The sequence below is a fragment of the Argentina silus genome, assembly GCF_951799395.1.
Source record: "Argentina silus genome assembly, chromosome: 9".
Classification (NCBI taxonomy): Eukaryota; Metazoa; Chordata; class Actinopteri; order Argentiniformes; family Argentinidae; genus Argentina; species Argentina silus.
In genome coordinates, this window is record NC_139663.1 from 22,360,110 (window position 1) to 22,380,109 (window position 20,000).

Genomic DNA, 20,000 nt, shown 5'->3' on the forward strand with positions numbered 1-20,000 from the left:
TGTATAGATATGCATGTATGATCATCCCACCATGACGTAGGATTAGGTTGTTTTGGTAATCACTAAACACTGACTGACAGCAGATCTGGGATCAGCAAAAGAGCTTTTATTAAATGTACCACAATTTACACATGACGAGATCTTCCCAATGCAGAGCACGAGTCATAGAAGAATCACATTCTGCCTGTTCCATTTGGATTCATACTTTTAAGCAAAGTAAGCAAGTAAGTGTAATGTCAACACTGTCCCACAGCAATATAACCACTACAAGTTATGATAAAAAAATGCCTTCACAGTTTGACAGGCCTGATATTTTCATATTTGTGATTATAATACCATAAGACTCACTTTGGTGCCCCTGGGCAACATGGAGTTAATTGGCAGCAGTAAAGAAAGAAACAAGCATTCACAATAAACAGGTTAAACAATAAACATTGTAGTGAGAAATAAAATAATTAACTTCCACTATCATAAGACACAATCTTGAATATAAATCAATCAATCAATCATTTGATATCTACAGGAGAAAATAGAAGTACATTTGACTCATGTTTACTGAACACAAACTGTAGAGCCTTATTCCGTAGGTTGGCAGTTACAATAAGAAGGATTGGCAATGATATGAACTGTTAATAACAAAGCATCCTTTCATATAAATGATCTTATTTTCATATTTTCATATTTGTGATTCTACAACCATGAGCCTCACTTTGGCGGCCCTGAGAAGCCTTTAGTTAATTGGCAGCAGTAAAAATACATTCACCTACAATAACCACAACCAACCAGTGAGACATGAAAAAACCTTCCACAGTCATGAGACACAATCATGAACATAAATCAATCAAATCAAATGTTAGTTGTCAAATCAGATCAATCAATCACTTGTAAATTATAAGAAAAAGGAAAATATAAAAAAAAAAGGAAAAAAAGAATAAAAGTATAACTCATACACTCCTCACTGGGATGACATCACGGTCAGAGACACCTCTGATTGGCAGATCTGTAGATCAGGATGTTTAGCATCACCAGCTTGTCCAATACCGAAGTAGGGGAACAGTCTCTCAGTGAAGTTGGCTTTATAAGTGTGGATGAGTGTCTTGTCTTCAGGGTCGTAGAAGGACACCTCCCCCTTGTTGTAGTCCAGCTGTACTCTGATCCTCTGGGGTCTCCTCTTCAGAGTGAGAGTTTTACTCATTACATCTTTATACTTACCATCCCTCTGTACTATAGCCCAGATTCCATACTCTGGTGATGCGTCTACCTCCCCCTGTCTGTCACTGGACTCATTAACCACACCCATGAGCCAGTCAGGATGGTCCCCCACCTCCACCTCCCAGCTGTGCTTTCCTGAGATGAACCCCTCAGAGCCCACAACATTTGCATACTTCATGAACCGTTCTGGGTTGTCAGGGACCTGCTGCCATGGGCCTTCCTGTCTCACACTGGTCAGATCATCAGACAGAGAGAGTGAGGGGTTTGCAGTGTTGGGGTCCAGAATCACAGGAGCTTCAAAACAAACACAGATGCATTCTACACATTATGCACTGTACTATTTATTCTACTTATATAATATATTATTTATTTATTAATGTTGTATTTCTATGAACATATTCAAATCATCCATTTGATAGTTATTCTTAATCCAATTCTTGTCAGTACTAACCGTGCTTCACAATCCCCTGCATCTTCTCCCAGACTCTGAACTGCAGGTTGCCCAGGTGTTTGGCCACGTCTATCAGCGCTCCTGAAACCCTCTCTGGGTCTGGCAGTGTGAACTGGGCTCTGGAAGAACATTCAGGAGTCAGTGCTGCTGTGGGCTTGGGTTCAGAACCACAGAGAAGAGAGACAAGAGACAGATCACTTACCTTTCCTTACTGGTCTTGAAGTTCTGGAGAGGAACAGAGGAGAATAGTCATCACTGCTGTCGTAATCTACAAGCCTTCTAATTAATTTAACATTTCTGTCTGAGAGAAAGCAGTCCTTACCTGCAGGGAGGAGATGTCTTCAGCTTTCAGCTCCTCCTCTAAGACTCTGATTGTGTCTGAAAGTGATGATATCTGTCTGTTCAGCCCCTCAATCTTCTCCTTCATCATCTGACTCTTCTGCTCCTCTTCCTCCCTCAGTGCAGCTATCCTGGCCTCCTCTTCCTCTCGTAGAAACTGGTGAAGTTTCTCAAACCCCTCCTTAATCTGTCTCTCTGTGTGCTGGGCCTGGCTCTGGAGACAGCCAGGGGAATATATCTTATGATCACCTTAGTTTTATTACCATATAATACATTAAGTATTTTTACTTTAACTTTTTTATTATTATTATTATTATTATTATTCAAAGTTTAGGTAAAATGTATGCTGCTCTCTTTACGATTTTGAGTTGCAAATGCATGACTATCAGTTAGATGTCAACAGTGTCCAATACTGAGCAGAACAAGAGAAGACCACATCACTGAATACACCAGGTTGCACGGTTACACAGTACCTTAATGTGCTCTGATGTTTCATCACAGGTTTGTTTAACTTTGTTAAAGACCTCCAGCTTCTCCTGTAAGGGTTTCAGAGCTGTCTTGAATTCCTCCTGGATTGAGACAAAACTTTACTGAGGAGATTTCTGGACTCATTTGACAGTATCTGGTTTACCACAGTTCTGTAGGAATCATTATCATAATCCTTATAGTCTGTGTGAGAGAAAAGCATTCTCTCAGCATTGCCAAAACTACGTTTCTTATTTCAGACAAAAAAGGATGAATCAGAGTCAAATTAAAACAGAAACTAAAAATGATCGTTCATTTGTATCATTGTGAAGAAAACAACAACCCTTTATCCTTTCAACCGGCATGTGCATAACATCCAGTGACACAGCTAACTATCTGCCACAGAATTTCAAATAGTCATCTTATTGTATCTATTTAATTGATGTTTACCTTATGTTCCTGTGCTGCCTCGTCTACTGGGACACAGTCATGAGATTTGTGTTTCTTTGAGGCCTGACACACCACACAGACCGGCTGTTTGTCCTCCAGACAGAAGAGCTTGAGTTTCTCACCGTGCAGACTGCACAGCTCCTCAGACCCTGCCTCAGCTCTCTGACTTCTCTCCTGTAAGAAGGCCTCACACAGGTTCTTTAGAGAGAGGCTAAAGTAAATAGGCTCGTGCATTGAGGATCTTCTCCTACAAACTGGACATTCCCGACATTCATTCTGTTTCCAGTATTCCTGTAGACAGACTTTACAGAAGCTGTGGCCACATGACAGGACGACAGGTTCTTTAAAGATGTCACAGCACACAGGACAGGAGAGATCCTCCTCTGGGAGAGACGATTTAGCAGCCATTTTCTCACACGATACCAGTCCCTCTTCTGTACGAGCTTCTGAAGATTACTTGAACTTTTCTTCTTCCGCTTTTAAAGAAACACTTCACTAAAAGGTGAAGCAGAGAAACCACTTTTGATAGTGTTGTCTTGTAATGGTTTAGTCTTCTGCTATTCCCTGCTGTAATCTTGCCACTGCTGTGTTGTAAGTCTGATCGAGTTGAATATCACAACACTGAGCTGCAATGCCCCCTCATCTGTTTGTTCAGAGGTGTGGTTTACAGGAAACCAGGTAGACAGGTTGATCGTGTGAGAGTGGCATGTGTGGCATGTGTGGCAACTTTAGCTTAAAAGAGCGTTGTTCTAACCAGACCTCACCCATAGACTGTGATGTGATACATTAGCCAGTAGGCAGTAAATCAGGTCAACAAGGGAAAACCTGGGGCCTCTATGGATCCCAGGTATTATTTTCCCATATGTTACAACAAGGAATATGATAGGATGATACAACATTGGATCAAAATGGTTGCTGTCTCTCCCGGCATGGGGCCGATTCATGATTGTGTTTATGGACCTGAAGCTGTACGCCACACCATCACTAAACAAGTCATGTCTCTCACAATGCTTCTCCTTCGGAGTGTGTGTGCGTGTGCGTGCGTGCGTGTGTGTACGTGCGTGTGTGCGTGTGTGTGTGTAAAGCTCTGTGGGTGACGGTGTGTTTGTGTCTGCATGCCCCCCCCCCCCCCCCTTACACAGTCCTAGATTAGCCTCCTCATATTAACCACTGGTTACTAACATGCATAGTGCCTGTCTCCATGTATAGATATGCATGTATGATCATCCCACCATGACGTAGGATTAGGTTGTTTTGGTAATCACTAAACACTGACTGACAGCAGATCTGGGATCAGCAAAAGAGCTTTTATTAAATGTACCACAATTTACACATGACGAGATCTTCCCAATGCAGAGCACGAGTCATAGAAGAATCACATTCTGCCTGTTCCATTTGGATTCATACTTTTAAGCAAAGTAAGCAAGTAAGTGTAATGTCAACACTGTCCCACAGCAATATAACCACTACAAGTTATGATAAAAAAATGCCTTCACAGTTTGACAGGCCTGATATTTTCATATTTGTGATTATAATACCATAAGACTCACTTTGGTGCCCCTGGGCAACATGGAGTTAATTGGCAGCAGTAAAGAAAGAAACAAGCATTCACAATAAACAGGTTAAACAATAAACATTGTAGTGAGAAATAAAATAATTAACTTCCACTATCATAAGACACAATCTTGAATATAAATCAATCAATCAATCATTTGATATCTACAGGAGAAAATAGAAGTACATTTGACTCATGTTTACTGAACACAAACTGTAGAGCCTTATTCCGTAGGTTGGCAGTTACAATAAGAAGGATTGGCAATGATATGAACTGTTAATAACAAAGCATCCTTTCATATAAATGATCTTATTTTCATATTTTCATATTTGTGATTCTACAACCATGAGCCTCACTTTGGCGGCCCTGAGAAGCCTTTAGTTCATTGGCAGCAGTAAAAATACATTCACCTACAATAACCACAACCAACCAGTGAGACATGAAAAAACCTTCCACAGTCATGAGACACAATCATGAACATAAATCAATCAAATCAAATGTTAGTTGTCAAATCAGATCAATCAATCACTTGTAAATTATAAGAAAAAGGAAAATATAAAAAAAAAAGGAAAAAAAGAATAAAAGTATAACTCATACACTCCTCACTGGGATGACATCACGGTCAGAGACACCTCTGATTGGCAGATCTGTAGATCAGGATGTTTAGCATCACCAGCTTGTCCAATACCGAAGTAGGGGAACAGTCTCTCAGTGAAGTTGGCTTTATAAGTGTGGATGAGTGTCTTGTCTTCAGGGTCGTAGAAGGACACCTCCCCCTTGTTGTAGTCCAGCTGTACTCTGATCCTCTGGGGTCTCCTCTTCAGAGTGAGAGTTTTACTCATTACATCTTTATACTTACCATCCCTCTGTACTATAGCCCAGATTCCATACTCTGGTGATGCGTCTACCTCCCCCTGTCTGTCACTGGACTCATTAACCACACCCATGAGCCAGTCAGGATGGTCCCCCACCTCCACCTCCCAGCTGTGCTTTCCTGAGATGAACCCCTCAGAGCCCACAACATTTGCATACTTCATGAACCGTTCTGGGTTGTCAGGGACCTGCTGCCATGGGCCTTCCTGTCTCACACTGGTCAGATCATCAGACAGAGAGAGTGAGGGGTTTGCAGTGTTGGGGTCCAGAATCACAGGAGCTTCAAAACAAACACAGATGCATTCTACACATTATGCACTGTACTATTTATTCTACTTATATAATATATTATTTATTTATTAATGTTGTATTTCTATGAACATATTCAAATCATCCATTTGATAGTTATTCTTAATCCAATTCTTGTCAGTACTAACCGTGCTTCACAATCCCCTGCATCTTCTCCCAGACTCTGAACTGCAGGTTGCCCAGGTGTTTGGCCACGTCTATCAGCGCTCCTGAAACCCTCTCTGGGTCTGGCAGTGTGAACTGGGCTCTGGAAGAACATTCAGGAGTCAGTGCTGCTGTGGGCTTGGGTTCAGAACCACAGAGAAGAGAGACAAGAGACAGATCACTTACCTTTCCTTACTGGTCTTGAAGTTCTGGAGAGGAACAGAGGAGAATAGTCATCACTGCTGTCGTAATCTACAAGCCTTCTAATTAATTTAACATTTCTGTCTGAGAGAAAGCAGTCCTTACCTGCAGGGAGGAGATGTCTTCAGCTTTCAGCTCCTCCTCTAAGACTCTGATTGTGTCTGAAAGTGATGATATCTGTCTGTTCAGCCCCTCAATCTTCTCCTTCATCATCTGACTCTTCTGCTCCTCTTCCTCCCTCAGTGCAGCTATCCTGGCCTCCTCTTCCTCTCGTAGAAACTGGTGAAGTTTCTCAAACCCCTCCTTAATCTGTCTCTCTGTGTGCTGGGCCTGGCTCTGGAGACAGCCAGGGGAATATATCTTATGATCACCTTAGTTTTATTACCATATAATACATTAAGTATTTTTACTTTAACTTTTTTATTATTATTATTATTATTATTATTCAAAGTTTAGGTAAAATGTATGCTGCTCTCTTTACGATTTTGAGTTGCAAATGCATGACTATCAGTTAGATGTCAACAGTGTCCAATACTGAGCAGAACAAGAGAAGACCACATCACTGAATACACCAGGTTGCACGGTTACACAGTACCTTAATGTGCTCTGATGTTTCATCACAGGTTTGTTTAACTTTGTTAAAGACCTCCAGCTTCTCCTGTAAGGGTTTCAGAGCTGTCTTGAATTCCTCCTGGATTGAGACAAAACTTTACTGAGGAGATTTCTGGACTCATTTGACAGTATCTGGTTTACCACAGTTCTGTAGGAATCATTATCATAATCCTTATAGTCTGTGTGAGAGAAAAGCATTCTCTCAGCATTGCCAAAACTACGTTTCTTATTTCAGACAAAAAAGGATGAATCAGAGTAAAATTAAAACAGAAACTAAAAATGATCGTTCATTTGTATCATTGTGAAGAAAACAACAACCCTTTATCCTTTCAACCGGCATGTGCATAACATCCAGTGACACAGCTAACTATCTGCCACAGAATTTCAAATAGTCATCTTATTGTATCTATTTAATTGATGTTTACCTTATGTTCCTGTGCTGCCTCGTCTACTGGGACACAGTCATGAGATTTGTGTTTCTTTGAGGCCTGACACACCACACAGACCGGCTGTTTGTCCTCCAGACAGAAGAGCTTGAGTTTCTCACCGTGCAGACTGCACAGCTCCTCAGACCCTGCCTCAGCTCTCTGACTTCTCTCCTGTAAGAAGGCCTCACACAGGTTCTTTAGAGAGAGGCTAAAGTAAATAGGCTCGTGCATTGAGGATCTTCTCCTACAAACTGGACATTCCCGACATTCATTCTGTTTCCAGTATTCCTGTAGACAGACTTTACAGAAGCTGTGGCCACATGACAGGACGACAGGTTCTTTAAAGATGTCACAGCACACAGGACAGGAGAGATCCTCCTCTGGGAGAGACGATTTAGCAGCCATTTTCTCACACGATACCAGTCCCTCTTCTGTACGAGCTTCTGAAGATTACTTGAACTTTTCTTCTTCCGCTTTTAAAGAAACACTTCACTAAAAGGTGAAGCAGAGAAACCACTTTTGATAGTGTTGTCTTGTAATGGTTTAGTCTTCTGCTATTCCCTGCTGTAATCTTGCCACTGCTGTGTTGTAAGTCTGATCGAGTTGAATATCACAACACTGAGCTGCAATGCCCCCTCATCTGTTTGTTCAGAGGTGTGGTTTACAGGAAACCAGGTAGACAGGTTGATCGTGTGAGAGTGGCATGTGTGGCATGTGTGGCAACTTTAGCTTAAAAGAGCGTTGTTCTAACCAGACCTCACCCATAGACTGTGATGTGATACATTAGCCAGTAGGCAGTAAATCAGGTCAACAAGGGAAAACCTGGGGCCTCTATGGATCCCAGGTATTATTTTCCCATATGTTACAACAAGGAATATGATAGGATGATACAACATTGGATCAAAATGGTTGCTGTCTCTCCCGGCATGGGGCCGATTCATGATTGTGTTTATGGACCTGAAGCTGTACGCCACACCATCACTAAACAAGTCATGTCTCTCACAATGCTTCTCCTTCGGAGTGTGTGTGCGTGTGCGTGCGTGCGTGTGTGTACGTGCGTGTGTGCGTGTGTGTGTGTAAAGCTCTGTGGGTGACGGTGTGTTTGTGTCTGCATGCCCCCCCCCCCCCCTTACACAGTCCTAGATTAGCCTCCTCATATTAACCACTGGTTACTAACATGCATAGTGCCTGTCTCCATGTATAGATATGCATGTATGATCATCCCACCATGACGTAGGATTAGGTTGTTTTGGTAATCACTAAACACTGACTGACAGCAGATCTGGGATCAGCAAAAGAGCTTTTATTAAATGTACCACAATTTACACATGACGAGATCTTCCCAATGCAGAGCACGAGTCATAGAAGAATCACATTCTGCCTGTTCCATTTGGATTCATACTTTTAAGCAAAGTAAGCAAGTAAGTGTAATGTCAACACTGTCCCACAGCAATATAACCACTACAAGTTATGATAAAAAAATGCCTTCACAGTTTGACAGGCCTGATATTTTCATATTTGTGATTATAATACCATAAGACTCACTTTGGTGCCCCTGGGCAACATGGAGTTAATTGGCAGCAGTAAAGAAAGAAACAAGCATTCACAATAAACAGGTTAAACAATAAACATTGTAGTGAGAAATAAAATAATTAACTTCCACTATCATAAGACACAATCTTGAATATAAATCAATCAATCAATCATTTGATATCTACAGGAGAAAATAGAAGTACATTTGACTCATGTTTACTGAACACAAACTGTAGAGCCTTATTCCGTAGGTTGGCAGTTACAATAAGAAGGATTGGCAATGATATGAACTGTTAATAACAAAGCATCCTTTCATATAAATGATCTTATTTTCATATTTTCATATTTGTGATTCTACAACCATGAGCCTCACTTTGGCGGCCCTGAGAAGCCTTTAGTTAATTGGCAGCAGTAAAAATACATTCACCTACAATAACCACAACCAACCAGTGAGACATGAAAAAACCTTCCACAGTCATGAGACACAATCATGAACATAAATCAATCAAATCAAATGTTAGTTGTCAAATCAGATCAATCAATCACTTGTAAATTATAAGAAAAAGGAAAATATAAAAAAAAAAGGAAAAAAAGAATAAAAGTATAACTCATACACTCCTCACTGGGATGACATCACGGTCAGAGACACCTCTGATTGGCAGATCTGTAGATCAGGGTGTTTAGCATCACCAGTTCGTCCAATAGAGAAGCAGGGGAACAGTCTCTCAGTGAAGGTGTCTTTATGAGTGTGGATGAGTGTCTTGTCTTCAGGGTCGTAGAAGGACACCTCCCCCTTGTTGTAGTCCAGCTGTACTCTGATCCTCTGGGGTCTCCTCTTCAGAGTGAGAGGATTACACATTCCATCTGTATACTTACCATCCTTCAGTCGTATAGCCCAGGTTCCATACTTTGGTGATGCGTCTACCTCCCCCTGTCTGTCACTGGACTCTTTAACCACACCCATGAGCCAGACAGGATGGTCCCCCATCTCCACCTCCCAGCTGTGCTTTCCTGAGATGAACCCCTCAGAGCCCATAACATTAAGATACTTCATGAACCGTTCTGGGTTGTCAGGCAGCTGCTGCATTGACTCTCTACATCTCACACTGGTCAGATCATCAGACAGAGAGATTGAGGAATGAGCAGTGTTGGGGTCCAGAATCACAGGAGCTTCAAAACAAACACAGATGCATTCTACACATTATGCACTGTACTATTTATTATACATTTTATACATATATTGTGAATATTATATATTATTTCTTTATTAATGTTGTATTTCTATTAACATATTCAAATAATCTATTTGATAGTTATTCTTAATCCATTTCTGGTCAGTACTAACCGTGTTTGACAATCCCCTGCATCTTCTCCCAGACTCTGAACTGCAGGTTGCCCAGGTGTTTGGCCACGTCTATCAGCGCTCCTGAAACCTTCTTTGGGACTGGCAGTGTGAACTGGGCTCTGGAAGAACATTCAGGAGTCAGTACTGCTGTGGGCTTGGGTTCAGAACCACAGAGAAGAGAGACAAGAGACAGATCACTTACCTTTCCTTACTGGTCTTGAAGTTCTGGAGAGGAACAGAGGAGAATAGTCATCACTGCTGTTGTGATCTACAAACCTTTGAATACATTTACAATTTCTGTCTGAGAGAAAGCAGTCCTTACCTGCAGGAAGGAGATGTCTTCAGCTTTCAGCTCCTCCTCTAAGGCTCCGATTGTGTCTGAAAGTGATGATATCTGTCTGTTCAGCCCCTCAATCTTCTCCTTCATCATCTGACTCTTCTGCTCCTCTTCCTCCCTCAGTGCAGCTATCCTGGCCTCCTCTTCCTCTCGTAGAATCTGGTGAAGTTTCTCAAACCCCTCCTTAATCTGTCTCTCTGTGTGTTGGGCCTGGCTCTGGAGACAGAAAGGGGAATATATCTTATGATCACCTTAGTTTTATTACCATATAATACATTAAGTATTTTTACTTTAACTTTTGTATTATTATTATTATTATTGTTCAAAGTTTAGGTAAAATGTATATTGCCCCCCTTATGATTTTGAGTTGCAAATGCATGACTATCAGTTAGATGTCAACAGTGTCCAATACTGAGCAGAACAAGAGAAGACCACATCACTGAATACACCAGGTTGCACGGTTACACAGTACCTTAATGTGCTCTGATGTTTCATCACAGGTTTGTTTAACTTTGTTAAAGACCTCCAGCTTCTCCTGTAAGGGTTTCAGAGCTGTCTTGAGTTCCTCCTGGATTGAGATAAAACTTTACTGAGGAGATTTCTGGACACATTTGACAGTATCTGGTTTACCGCAGTTCTGTAGGAATCATTATCATAATCCTTATAGTCCGTCAGAGAAAAGCATTCTCTCAGCATTGCCAAAACTACGTTTCTTATTTCAGACAAAAAAGGATGAATCAGAGTAAAATTAAAACAGAAACTAAAAATGATCGTTCATTTGTATCATTGTGAAGAAAACAACACTTTATCTTTTCAACCGGCATGTGCAGAACATCGAGTAACACAGCTAACTATCTGCCCCAGAATTTCAAACAGTCATCTTATTGTATCTATTTAATTGATGTTTACCTTATGTTCCTGTGCTGCCTCGTCTACTGGGACACAGTCATGAGATTTGTGTTCCTTTGAGGCCTGACACACCACACAGATGGGCTGTTTATCCTCCAGACAGAAGAGCTTGAGTTTCTCACCGTGCAGACTGCACAGCTCCTCAGACCCTGCCTCAGCTCTCTGACTTCTCTCCTGTATGATGGCCTCACACAGGTTCTTTAGAGAGAGGCAAAGGGGAGGGTTATCTTTCGAGGATCTTCTCCTACAAACTGGACATTCCTGAGATACCTTCTGTTTCCAGTATTCCTGCAGACAGGCTTTACAGAAGCTGTGGCTACATGACAGGACGACAGGTTCTTTAAAGATGTCATGGCACACAGGACAGGAGAGATTCTCTTCTGGGAGAGACGATTTAGCAGCCATTTTCTCACACGATGCCAGTCCCTCTTCTGTACGAGCTTCTGAAGATTACTTGAACTTTTCTTCTTCCGCTTTTAAAGAAACACTTCACTAAAAGGTGAAGCAGAGAAACCACTTTTGATAGTGTTGTCTTGTAATGGTTTAGTCTTCTGCTATTCCCTGCTGTAATCTTGCCACTGCTGTGTTGTAAGTTTGATCGAGTTGAACATCACAACACTGAGCTGCAATGCCCCCTCATCTGGTTGTTCAGAGGTGTGGTTTACAGGAAACCAGGTAGACAGGTTGATCGTGTGAGAGTGGCATGTGTGGCATGTGTGGCAGGTGTGGCAACTTTAGCTTAAAAGAGCGTTGTTCTAACCAGACCTCACCCATAGACTGTGATGTGATACATTAGCCAGTAGGCGGTAAATCAGGTCAACAAGGGAAAACCTGGGGCCTATATGTATCCCAGGTATTATTTTCCCATACGTTACAACAAGGAATATGATAGGATGATACAACATTGGATCAAAATGGTTGCCGTCTCTCCCGGCATGGGGCTGATTCATGATTGTGTTTATGGACCTGAAGCTGTACGCCACACCATCACTAAACAAGTCATGTCTCTCAAAATGCTTCTCCTTCGGAGTGTGTGTGCAGGTGTGTACGTGCGTGTGTGCGTGTGTGTGTGCGTGCGTGCGTGCGTGTGTGTAAAGCTCTGTGGGTGATGGTGTGTTTGTGTCTGCATGCCCCCCCCCCACCCCCCCTTACACAGTCCTAGATTAGCCTCCTCATATTAACCACTGGTTACTAACATGCATAGTGCCTGTCTCCATGTATAGATATGCATGTATGATCATCCCACCATGACGTAGGATTAGGTTGTTTTGGTAATCACTAAACACTGACCGACAGCAGATCTGGGATCAGAAAAAGAGCTTTTATTAAATGTACCACAATTTACACATGAGGAGATGTTCCCAATGCAGAGCACGAGTCATAGAAGAATCACATTCTGCCTGTTCCATTTGGATTCATACTTTTAAGCAAAGTAAGCAAGTAAGTGTAATGTCAACACTGTCCCACAGCAATTCTAACCACTACAAGTTAGGATAAAAAATTGCCTTCACAGTTTAACAGCTCTGATATTTTCATATTTGTGATTCTAATACCATAAGACTCACTTTCGTGCCCCTGAACCACATTTAGTTCATTGGCAACAGTAAAAAAAAGAAAAAAGAAAAAAAAAAAACAGAATAAACAATAAAAACTGTTTTAGGATTTTTTTGAACGAACTCCACATTCTTAAGACACAATCATCATTATAAATCAATCAATTATTGAAAATGGTAGGAAGAAGCATTAGTATGTTTGACTCATGTTTCACAAACAGACTCATTCACTCCTCACTGCGGTGACATCATGGTCAGAGACACCTCTGATTGGCAGATCTGTAGATCAGGATGTTTAGCATCACCTGCTGGACCAATCGAGAAGTAGGGGAACAGTCTCTCAGTGAAGGTGTCTTTATAAGTGTGGATGAGTGTCTTGTCTTCAGGGTCGTAGAAGGACACCTCCCCCTTGTTGTAGTTAAGCTGTACTCTGATCCTCTGGGGTCTCCTCTTCAGAGTGATGGTTGTACACATTACATCTTTATACTGACCATCCATCTGTCGTATAGCCCAGGTTCCATACTCTGGTGATGCGTCTACCTTCCCCTGTCTGTCACTGGACTCTTTAACCACACCCATGAGCCAGTCAGGATGGTCCCCCACCTCCACCTCCCAGCTGTGCTTTCCTGAGATAAACCCCTCAGATCCCACAACATTAAGATACTTCATGAACCGTTCTGGGTTGTCAGGCAGCTGCTGCCTTGACCCTCTATGTCTCACACTGGTCAGATCATCAGACAGAGAGAGTGAGGGGGCTGCAGTGTTGGGGTCCAGAATCACAGGAGCTTCAAAACAAACACAGATGCATTCTACACATTATGCACTACACTATTTATTATACATATTATACATATATGATATATATTATATATTATTTATTTATTAATGTTGTATTTCTATCAACATATTCAAATAATCCATTTGATAGTTATTCTTAATCCAATTCTTGTCAGTACTAACCGTGCTTGACAATCCCCTTCATCTTCTCCCAGACTCTGAACTGCAGGTTGCCCAGGTGTTTGGCCACGTCTATCAGCGCTCCTGAAACCCTCTCTGGGTCTGGCAGTGTGAACTGGGCTCTGGAAGAACATTCAGGAGTCAGTGCTGCTGTGGGCTTGGGTTCAGAACCACAGAGAAGAGAGACAAGAGACAGATCACTTACCTTTCCTTACTGGCCTTGAAGTTCTGGAGAGGAACAGAGGAGAATAGTCATCACTGCTGTAGTAATCTACAATTCAAATTAATTTAACATTTCTGTCTGAGAAAGCAGTCCTTACCTGCAGGAAGGAGATGTCTTTAGCTTTCAGCTCCTCCTCTAAGGCTCTGATTGTGTCTGAAAGTGATGATATCTGTCTGTTCAGCCCCTCAATCTTCTCCTTCATCATCTGACTCTTCTGCTCCTCTTCCTCCCTCAGTGCAGCTATCCTGGCCTCCTCTTCCTCTCGTAGAAACTGGTGAAGTTTCTCAAACCCCTCCTTAATCTGTCTCTCTGTGTGCTGGGCCTGGCTCTGGAGACAGCAAGCGGAATATATCTTATGATCACCATAGTTTTACTAGCATATAATACATTAAGTATTTTTACTTTAACTTTTGTATTATTATTATTATTCAAAGTTTAGGTAAAATGTATGCTGCTCTCTTTATGATTTTGAGTTGCAAATGCATGACTATCAGTTAGATGTCAACAGTGTCCAATACTGAGCAGAACAAGAGAAGACCACATCACTGAATACAACAGGTTGCACGGTTACACAGTACCTTAATGTGCTCTGATGTTTTATCACAGGTTTGTTTAACTTTGTTAAAGACCTCCAGCTTCTCCTGTAAGGGTTTCAGAGCTGTCTTGAGTTCCTCCTGGATTGAGAGAAAACTTTACTGAGGATATTTCTGGACTCATTTGACAGTATCTGGTTTACCACAGTTCTGTAGGAATCATTATCATAATCCTTATAGTCTGTGTGAGAGAAAAGCATTCTCTCAGCATTGCCAAAACTACGTTTCTTATTTCAGACAAAAAAGGATGAATCAGAGTCAAATTAAAACAGAAACTAAAAATGATCGTTCATTTGTATCATTGTGAAGAAAACAACAACCCTTTATCCTTTCAACCGGCATGTGCATAACATCCAGTGACACAGCTAACTATCTGCCACAGAATTTCAAATAGTCATCTTATTGTATCTATTTAATTGATGTTTACCTTATGTTCCTGTGCTGCCTCGTCTACTGGGACACAGTCATGAGATTTGTGTTTCTTTGAGGCCTGACACACCACACAGACCGGCTGTTTGTCCTCCAGACAGAAGAGCTTGAGTTTCTCACCGTGCAGACTGCACAGCTCCTCAGACCCTGCCTCAGCTCTCTGACTTCTCTCCTGTAAGAAGGCCTCACACAGGTTCTTTAGAGATCTGTTAAGAGGAGGGTTGTCTTTCGAGGATCTTCTCCTACAAACTGGACATTCCCGATATTCATTCTGTTTCCAGTGTTCCTGTAGACAGGCTTTACAGAAGCTGTGGCTACATGACAGGACGACAGGTTCTTCAAAGATGTCACAGCACACAGGACAGGAGAGATCCTCCTCTGGGAGAGACGATTTAGCAGCCATTTTCTCACACGATGCCAGTCCCTCTTCTGTACGAGCTTCTGAAGATTACTTGAACTTTTCTTCTTCCGCTTTTAAAGAAACACTTCACTAAAAGGTGAAGCACAGAAACCACGTTTTATAGTGTTGTCTTGTAATGGTTTAGTCTTCTGCTATTTCCTGCTGTAATCTTGCCACTGCTGTGCTGTAAGTCTGATCGAGTTGAATATCACAAAACTGAGCTGCAATGCACCCTCATCTGGTTGTTCAGAGGTGTGGTTTACAGGAAACCAGGTAGACAGGTTGATCGTGTGAGAGTGGCATGTGTGGAAACTTTAGCTTAAAAGAGCGTTGTTCTAACCAGACCTCACCCATAGACTGTGATGTGATACATTAGCCAGTAGGCGGTAAATCAGGTCAACAAGGGAAAACCTGGGGCCTCTATGGATCCCAGGTATTATTTTCCCATACGTTACAACAAGGAATATGCTAGGATGATACAACATTGGATCAAAATAGTTGCCGTCTCTCCCGGCATGGGGCCGATTCATGATTGTGTTTATGGACCTGAAGCTGTACGCCACACCATCACTAAACAAGTCATGTCTCTCAAAATGCTTCTCCTTCGGCGTGTGTGTGCGTGTGTGTGTGTGTGTGTGCGTGTGTGTGTGTGTGTGTGTGTGTGTGTGTGTGTGCGCGTGCGTGCGTGTGTGTGTGTAAAGCTCTGTGGGTGATGGTGTGTTTGTGTCTGCATGCCCCCCCCCCCCCCCCCCCCTTACACAGTCCTAGATTAGCCTCCTCATATTAACCACTGGTTACTAACATGCATAGTGCCTGTCTCCATGTATAGATATGCATGTATGATCATCCCACCATGACGTAGGATTAGGTTGTTTTGGTAATCACTAAACACTGACCGACAGCAGATCTGGGATCAGCAAAAGAGCTTTTATTAAATGTACCACAATTTACACATGAGGAGATGTTCCCAATGCAGAGCACGAGTCATAGAAGAATCACATTCTGCCTGTTCCATATGGATTCATACTTTTAAGCAAAGTAAGCAAGTAAGTGTAATGTCAACACTGTCCCACAGCAATATAACCACTACAAGTTATGATAAAAAATTGCCTTCACAGTTTAACAGCTCTGATATTTTCATATTTGTGATTCTAATACCATAAGACTCACTTTCGTGCCCCTGAACCACATTTAGTTCATTGGCAACAGTAAAAAAAAAAGAAAAAAAAAAAAAAAAAAAAAGCTGAATAAACAATAAAAACAGTTTTAGGATTTTTTTGAACGAACTCCACTTAAGACACAATCGTCATTATAAATCAATCAATTATTGAAAATGGTAGGAAGAAGCATTAGTATGTTTGACTCATGTTTCACAAACAGACTCATACACTCCTCACTGGGATTACATCACGGTCAGAGACACCTCTGATTGGCAGATCTGTAGATCAGGGTGTTTAGCATCACCAGTTCGTCCAATAGAGAAGCAGGGGAACAGTCTCTCAGTGAAGGTGTCTTTATGAGTGTGGATGAGTGTCTTGTCTTCAGGGTCGTAGAAGGACACCTCCCCCTTGTTGTAGTCCAGCTGTACTCTGATCCTCTGGGGTCTCCTCTTCAGAGTGAGAGGATTACACATTCCATCTGTATACTTACCATCCTTCTGTCGTATAGCCCAGGTTCCATACTTTGGTGATGCGTCTACCTCCCCCTGTCTGTCACTGGACTCTTTAACCACACCCATGTTCCATCCAGGATGGTCCCCCACCTCCACCTCCCAGCTGTGCTTTCCTGAGATGAACCCCTCAGATCCCACAACATTAAGATACTTCATGAACCGTTCTGGGTTGTCAGGCAGCTGCTGCCTTGACCCTCTACGTCTCACACTGGTCAGGTCATCAGACAGAGAGAGCCATGGGGCTGCAGTGTTGGGGTCCAGAATCACAGGAGCTTCAAAACAAACAAAGATGCTTTCTACACATTATGCGCTACACTATTTATTACACATATTATACATATATTATATATTATTTATTTATTAATGTTGTATTTCTATGAACATATTCAAATAATCTATTTAATAGATATTCTTAATCCAATTCTCTTCAGTACTAACCGTGCTTCACGATCCCCTTCATTTTCTGCCAGACTCTGAACTGCAGGTTGCCCAGGTGTTTGGCCACGTCTATCAGCGCTCTTGAAACCCTCTCTGGGTCTGGCAGTGTGAACTGGGCTCTGGAAGAACATTCAGGAGTCAGTGCTGCTGTGGACTTGGGTTCAGAACCACAGAGAAGAGAGACAAGAGACAGATCACTTACCTTTTCTTACTGGCCTTGAAGTTCTGGAGAGGAACAGAGGAGAATAGTCATCAGTGCTCATGATATAATCAATCAGTTTTTGAATACATTTCCAATTTCTGTTTGAGAGAAAGCAGTCCTTACCTGCAGGAAGGAGATGTCTTCAGCTTTCAGCTCCTCCTCTAAGGCTCTGATTGTGTCTGAAAGTGATGATATCTGTCTGTTCAGCCCCTCAATCATCTGACTCTTCTGCTCCTCTTCCTCCCTCAGTGCAGCTATCCTGGCCTCCTCTTCCTCTCGTAGAAACTGGTGAAGTTTCTCAAATCCCTCCTTAATCTGTCTCTCTGTGTGCTGGGCCTGGCTCTGGAGACAGCAAGCGGAATATATCTTATGATCACCATAGTTTTACTAGCATATAATACATTAAGTATTTTTACTTTAACTTTTGTATTATTATTATTATTCAAAGTTTAGATTAAATGTATGCTGCTCTCTTTATGATTTTGAGTTGCAAATGCATGACTATCAGTTAGATGTCAACAGTGTCCAATACTGAGCAGAACAAGAGAAGACCACATCACTGAATATACCAGATTGCACGGTTACACAGTACCTTAATGTGCTCTGATGTTTCATCACAGGTTTGTTTAACTTTGTTAAAGACCTCCAGCTTCTCCTGTAAGGGTTTCAGAGCTGTCTTGAGTTCCTCCTGGATTGAGATAAAACTTTACTGAGGAGATTTCTGGACTCATTTGACAGTATCTGGTTGACCACAGTTCTGTATGAATCATTATCATAATCCTTATAGTCTGTGTCAGAGAAAAGCATTCTCTCAGCATTGCCAAAACTATGTTTCTTATTTCAGACAAAAAAGGATGAATCAGAGTAAAATTAAAACAGAAATGATCGTTCATTTGTATCATTGTGAAGAAAACAACAACCCTTTGACTTTTCAACCGGCATGTGCAGAACATCGAGTGACGCAGCTAACTATCTGCCACAGAATTTCAAATAGTCATCTTATTGTATCTATTTAATTGATGTTTACCTTATGTTCCTGTGCTGCCTCGTCGACTGGGACACAGTCATGAGATTTGTGTTTCTTTGAGGCCTGACACACCAAACAGAAGAGCTGTTTGTCCTCCAGACAGAAGAGCTTGAGTTTCTCATCGTGCAGACTGCACAGCTCCTCAGACCCTGCCTCAGCTCTCTGACTTCTCTCCTGTAAGAAGGCCTCACACAGGTTCTTTAGAGATCTGTTAAGAGGAGGGTTGTCTTTCGAGGATCTTCTCCTACAAAGTGGACATTCCCGATATTCATTCTGTTTCCAGTGTTCCTGTAGACAGGCTTTACAGAAGCTGTGGCTACATGACAGGACGACAGGTTCTTCAAAGATGTCACAGCACACAGGACAGGAGAGATCCTCCTCTGGGAGAGACAATTTAGCAGCCATTTTCTCACACGATGCCAGTCCCTCTTCTGTACTAGCTTCTGGAGATTACTTGAACTTTTGACAAAGTTCTCCTGCTTTTAAAGAAACACTTCACTAAAAAGTGAAGCAGCACTTGGAAATAGCTATTTTGATTGTAGATGTCCTTGTAATGGTTTAGTTGTTTGCTATTCCCTGCTGTAAACTTGCCACTGCTGCGTTGTAAGTCTGACAGAGCTGAACATTACAACTCTGAGCTGCACTTTACCCTCATCAGGTGGTTCAGGGTGTGGTTCACAGGAAACCAGGTGTGTGTGTGTGCGTGTGTGTGTGCGTGTGTGTGTGCGTGTGTGTGTGCGCGTGTGTGTGTGCGTGTGTGTGTGTGTGGCATGCTCACTCGCACTTTATATGCAATATTACGTCAGTCTGTAGTCTGCAATGTACATCATACCTATAATATACCCTGCTGCTGCCTAGACTATAATATACCCTGCTGCTGCCTAGACTATAATATACGCTGCCTAGACTATAATATACCCTGCTGCTGCCTAGACTATAATATACCCTGCTGCTGCCTAGACTATAATATACCCTGCTGCTGCCTAGACTATAATATAATCCTAAATCTTCTACCTGACGCTTCGACCACTGAACTCCAACTCCTCCCCTTCCTGTCAGCCGGGATCTGTGTGGCGACGACTCCATGACCCACTCGGCCAGCTCCGCCTCCAGCCTGGACAGCCACGCCCCCTCAGAGAACAGCCAATCGCAGGGCGTGCGTTGGGAGGAGCAGCAGAAGGTGCTGGCGCTGGAGCAGCTGTGCGGAGTGTTCCGGGTAGACCTGGGTCACATGAGGTCGCTCCGCCTCTTCTTCAGGTCAGACTGGGGTCAGGCCGGGGTCACAGAGGTCACGTGGTCTGGCTGTACTCACGACTAGGGGATGGGATGGTGGGGAATTTTCA

At 42.3% G+C, this 20,000-nt stretch overlaps 4 protein-coding genes across 4 annotated transcripts in view; 1 reads left to right on the top strand and 3 right to left on the bottom strand.

Moving 5' to 3' along the window:
• tbc1d16 (TBC1 domain family, member 16) overlaps nt 1–20,000 on the top strand; it is a gene marked incomplete at its 3' end in the record, with an annotated part of 41,561 nt that overhangs the window by 10,915 nt on the left and 10,646 nt on the right. The window contains exon 5 of the mRNA XM_083677830.1: nt 19,717–19,914. Within this exon, the coding sequence (XP_083533956.1) occupies nt 19,717–19,914 (198 nt within the window). The remainder of the gene's footprint in view (nt 1–19,716; nt 19,915–20,000) is intronic.
• Nucleotides 85–11,786, bottom strand: LOC310809223 (uncharacterized protein). Its single transcript, XM_083676417.1, has 13 exons — nt 11,164–11,786; nt 10,727–10,822; nt 10,240–10,470; nt 10,120–10,142; nt 9,918–10,036; nt 9,196–9,742; nt 4,194–4,204; nt 2,918–3,363; nt 2,476–2,571; nt 1,986–2,216; nt 1,866–1,888; nt 1,664–1,782; nt 85–1,506 (listed from the first exon to the last, which is right to left on the bottom strand). The coding sequence occupies exons 1-13, from the start codon at nt 11,566–11,568 to the stop codon at nt 956–958; spliced, it is 2,898 nt and encodes a 965-aa protein (XP_083532543.1). The 5' UTR covers nt 11,569–11,786; the 3' UTR covers nt 85–955.
• On the bottom strand, nt 4,204–7,660 carry LOC310810166 (E3 ubiquitin-protein ligase TRIM35-like). The gene is made up of 6 exons (XM_083677832.1): nt 7,037–7,660; nt 6,595–6,690; nt 6,105–6,335; nt 5,985–6,007; nt 5,783–5,901; nt 4,204–5,625 (listed from the first exon to the last, which is right to left on the bottom strand). The coding sequence occupies exons 1-6, from the start codon at nt 7,442–7,444 to the stop codon at nt 5,075–5,077; spliced, it is 1,428 nt and encodes a 475-aa protein (XP_083533958.1). The 5' UTR covers nt 7,445–7,660; the 3' UTR covers nt 4,204–5,074.
• Nucleotides 12,466–19,062, bottom strand: LOC310809224 (uncharacterized protein; the record flags this gene model as incomplete). The annotated part of the gene is made up of 13 exons (XM_083676418.1): nt 12,466–13,501; nt 13,677–13,795; nt 13,879–13,901; nt 13,994–14,224; nt 14,475–14,570; nt 14,917–15,359; nt 16,215–16,225; nt 16,725–17,262; nt 17,429–17,547; nt 17,631–17,653; nt 17,754–17,996; nt 18,223–18,318; nt 18,658–19,062. 13 exons carry the CDS (start codon nt 19,060–19,062, stop codon nt 12,951–12,953), a joined length of 2,898 nt encoding a protein of 965 aa, XP_083532544.1. The 3' UTR covers nt 12,466–12,950.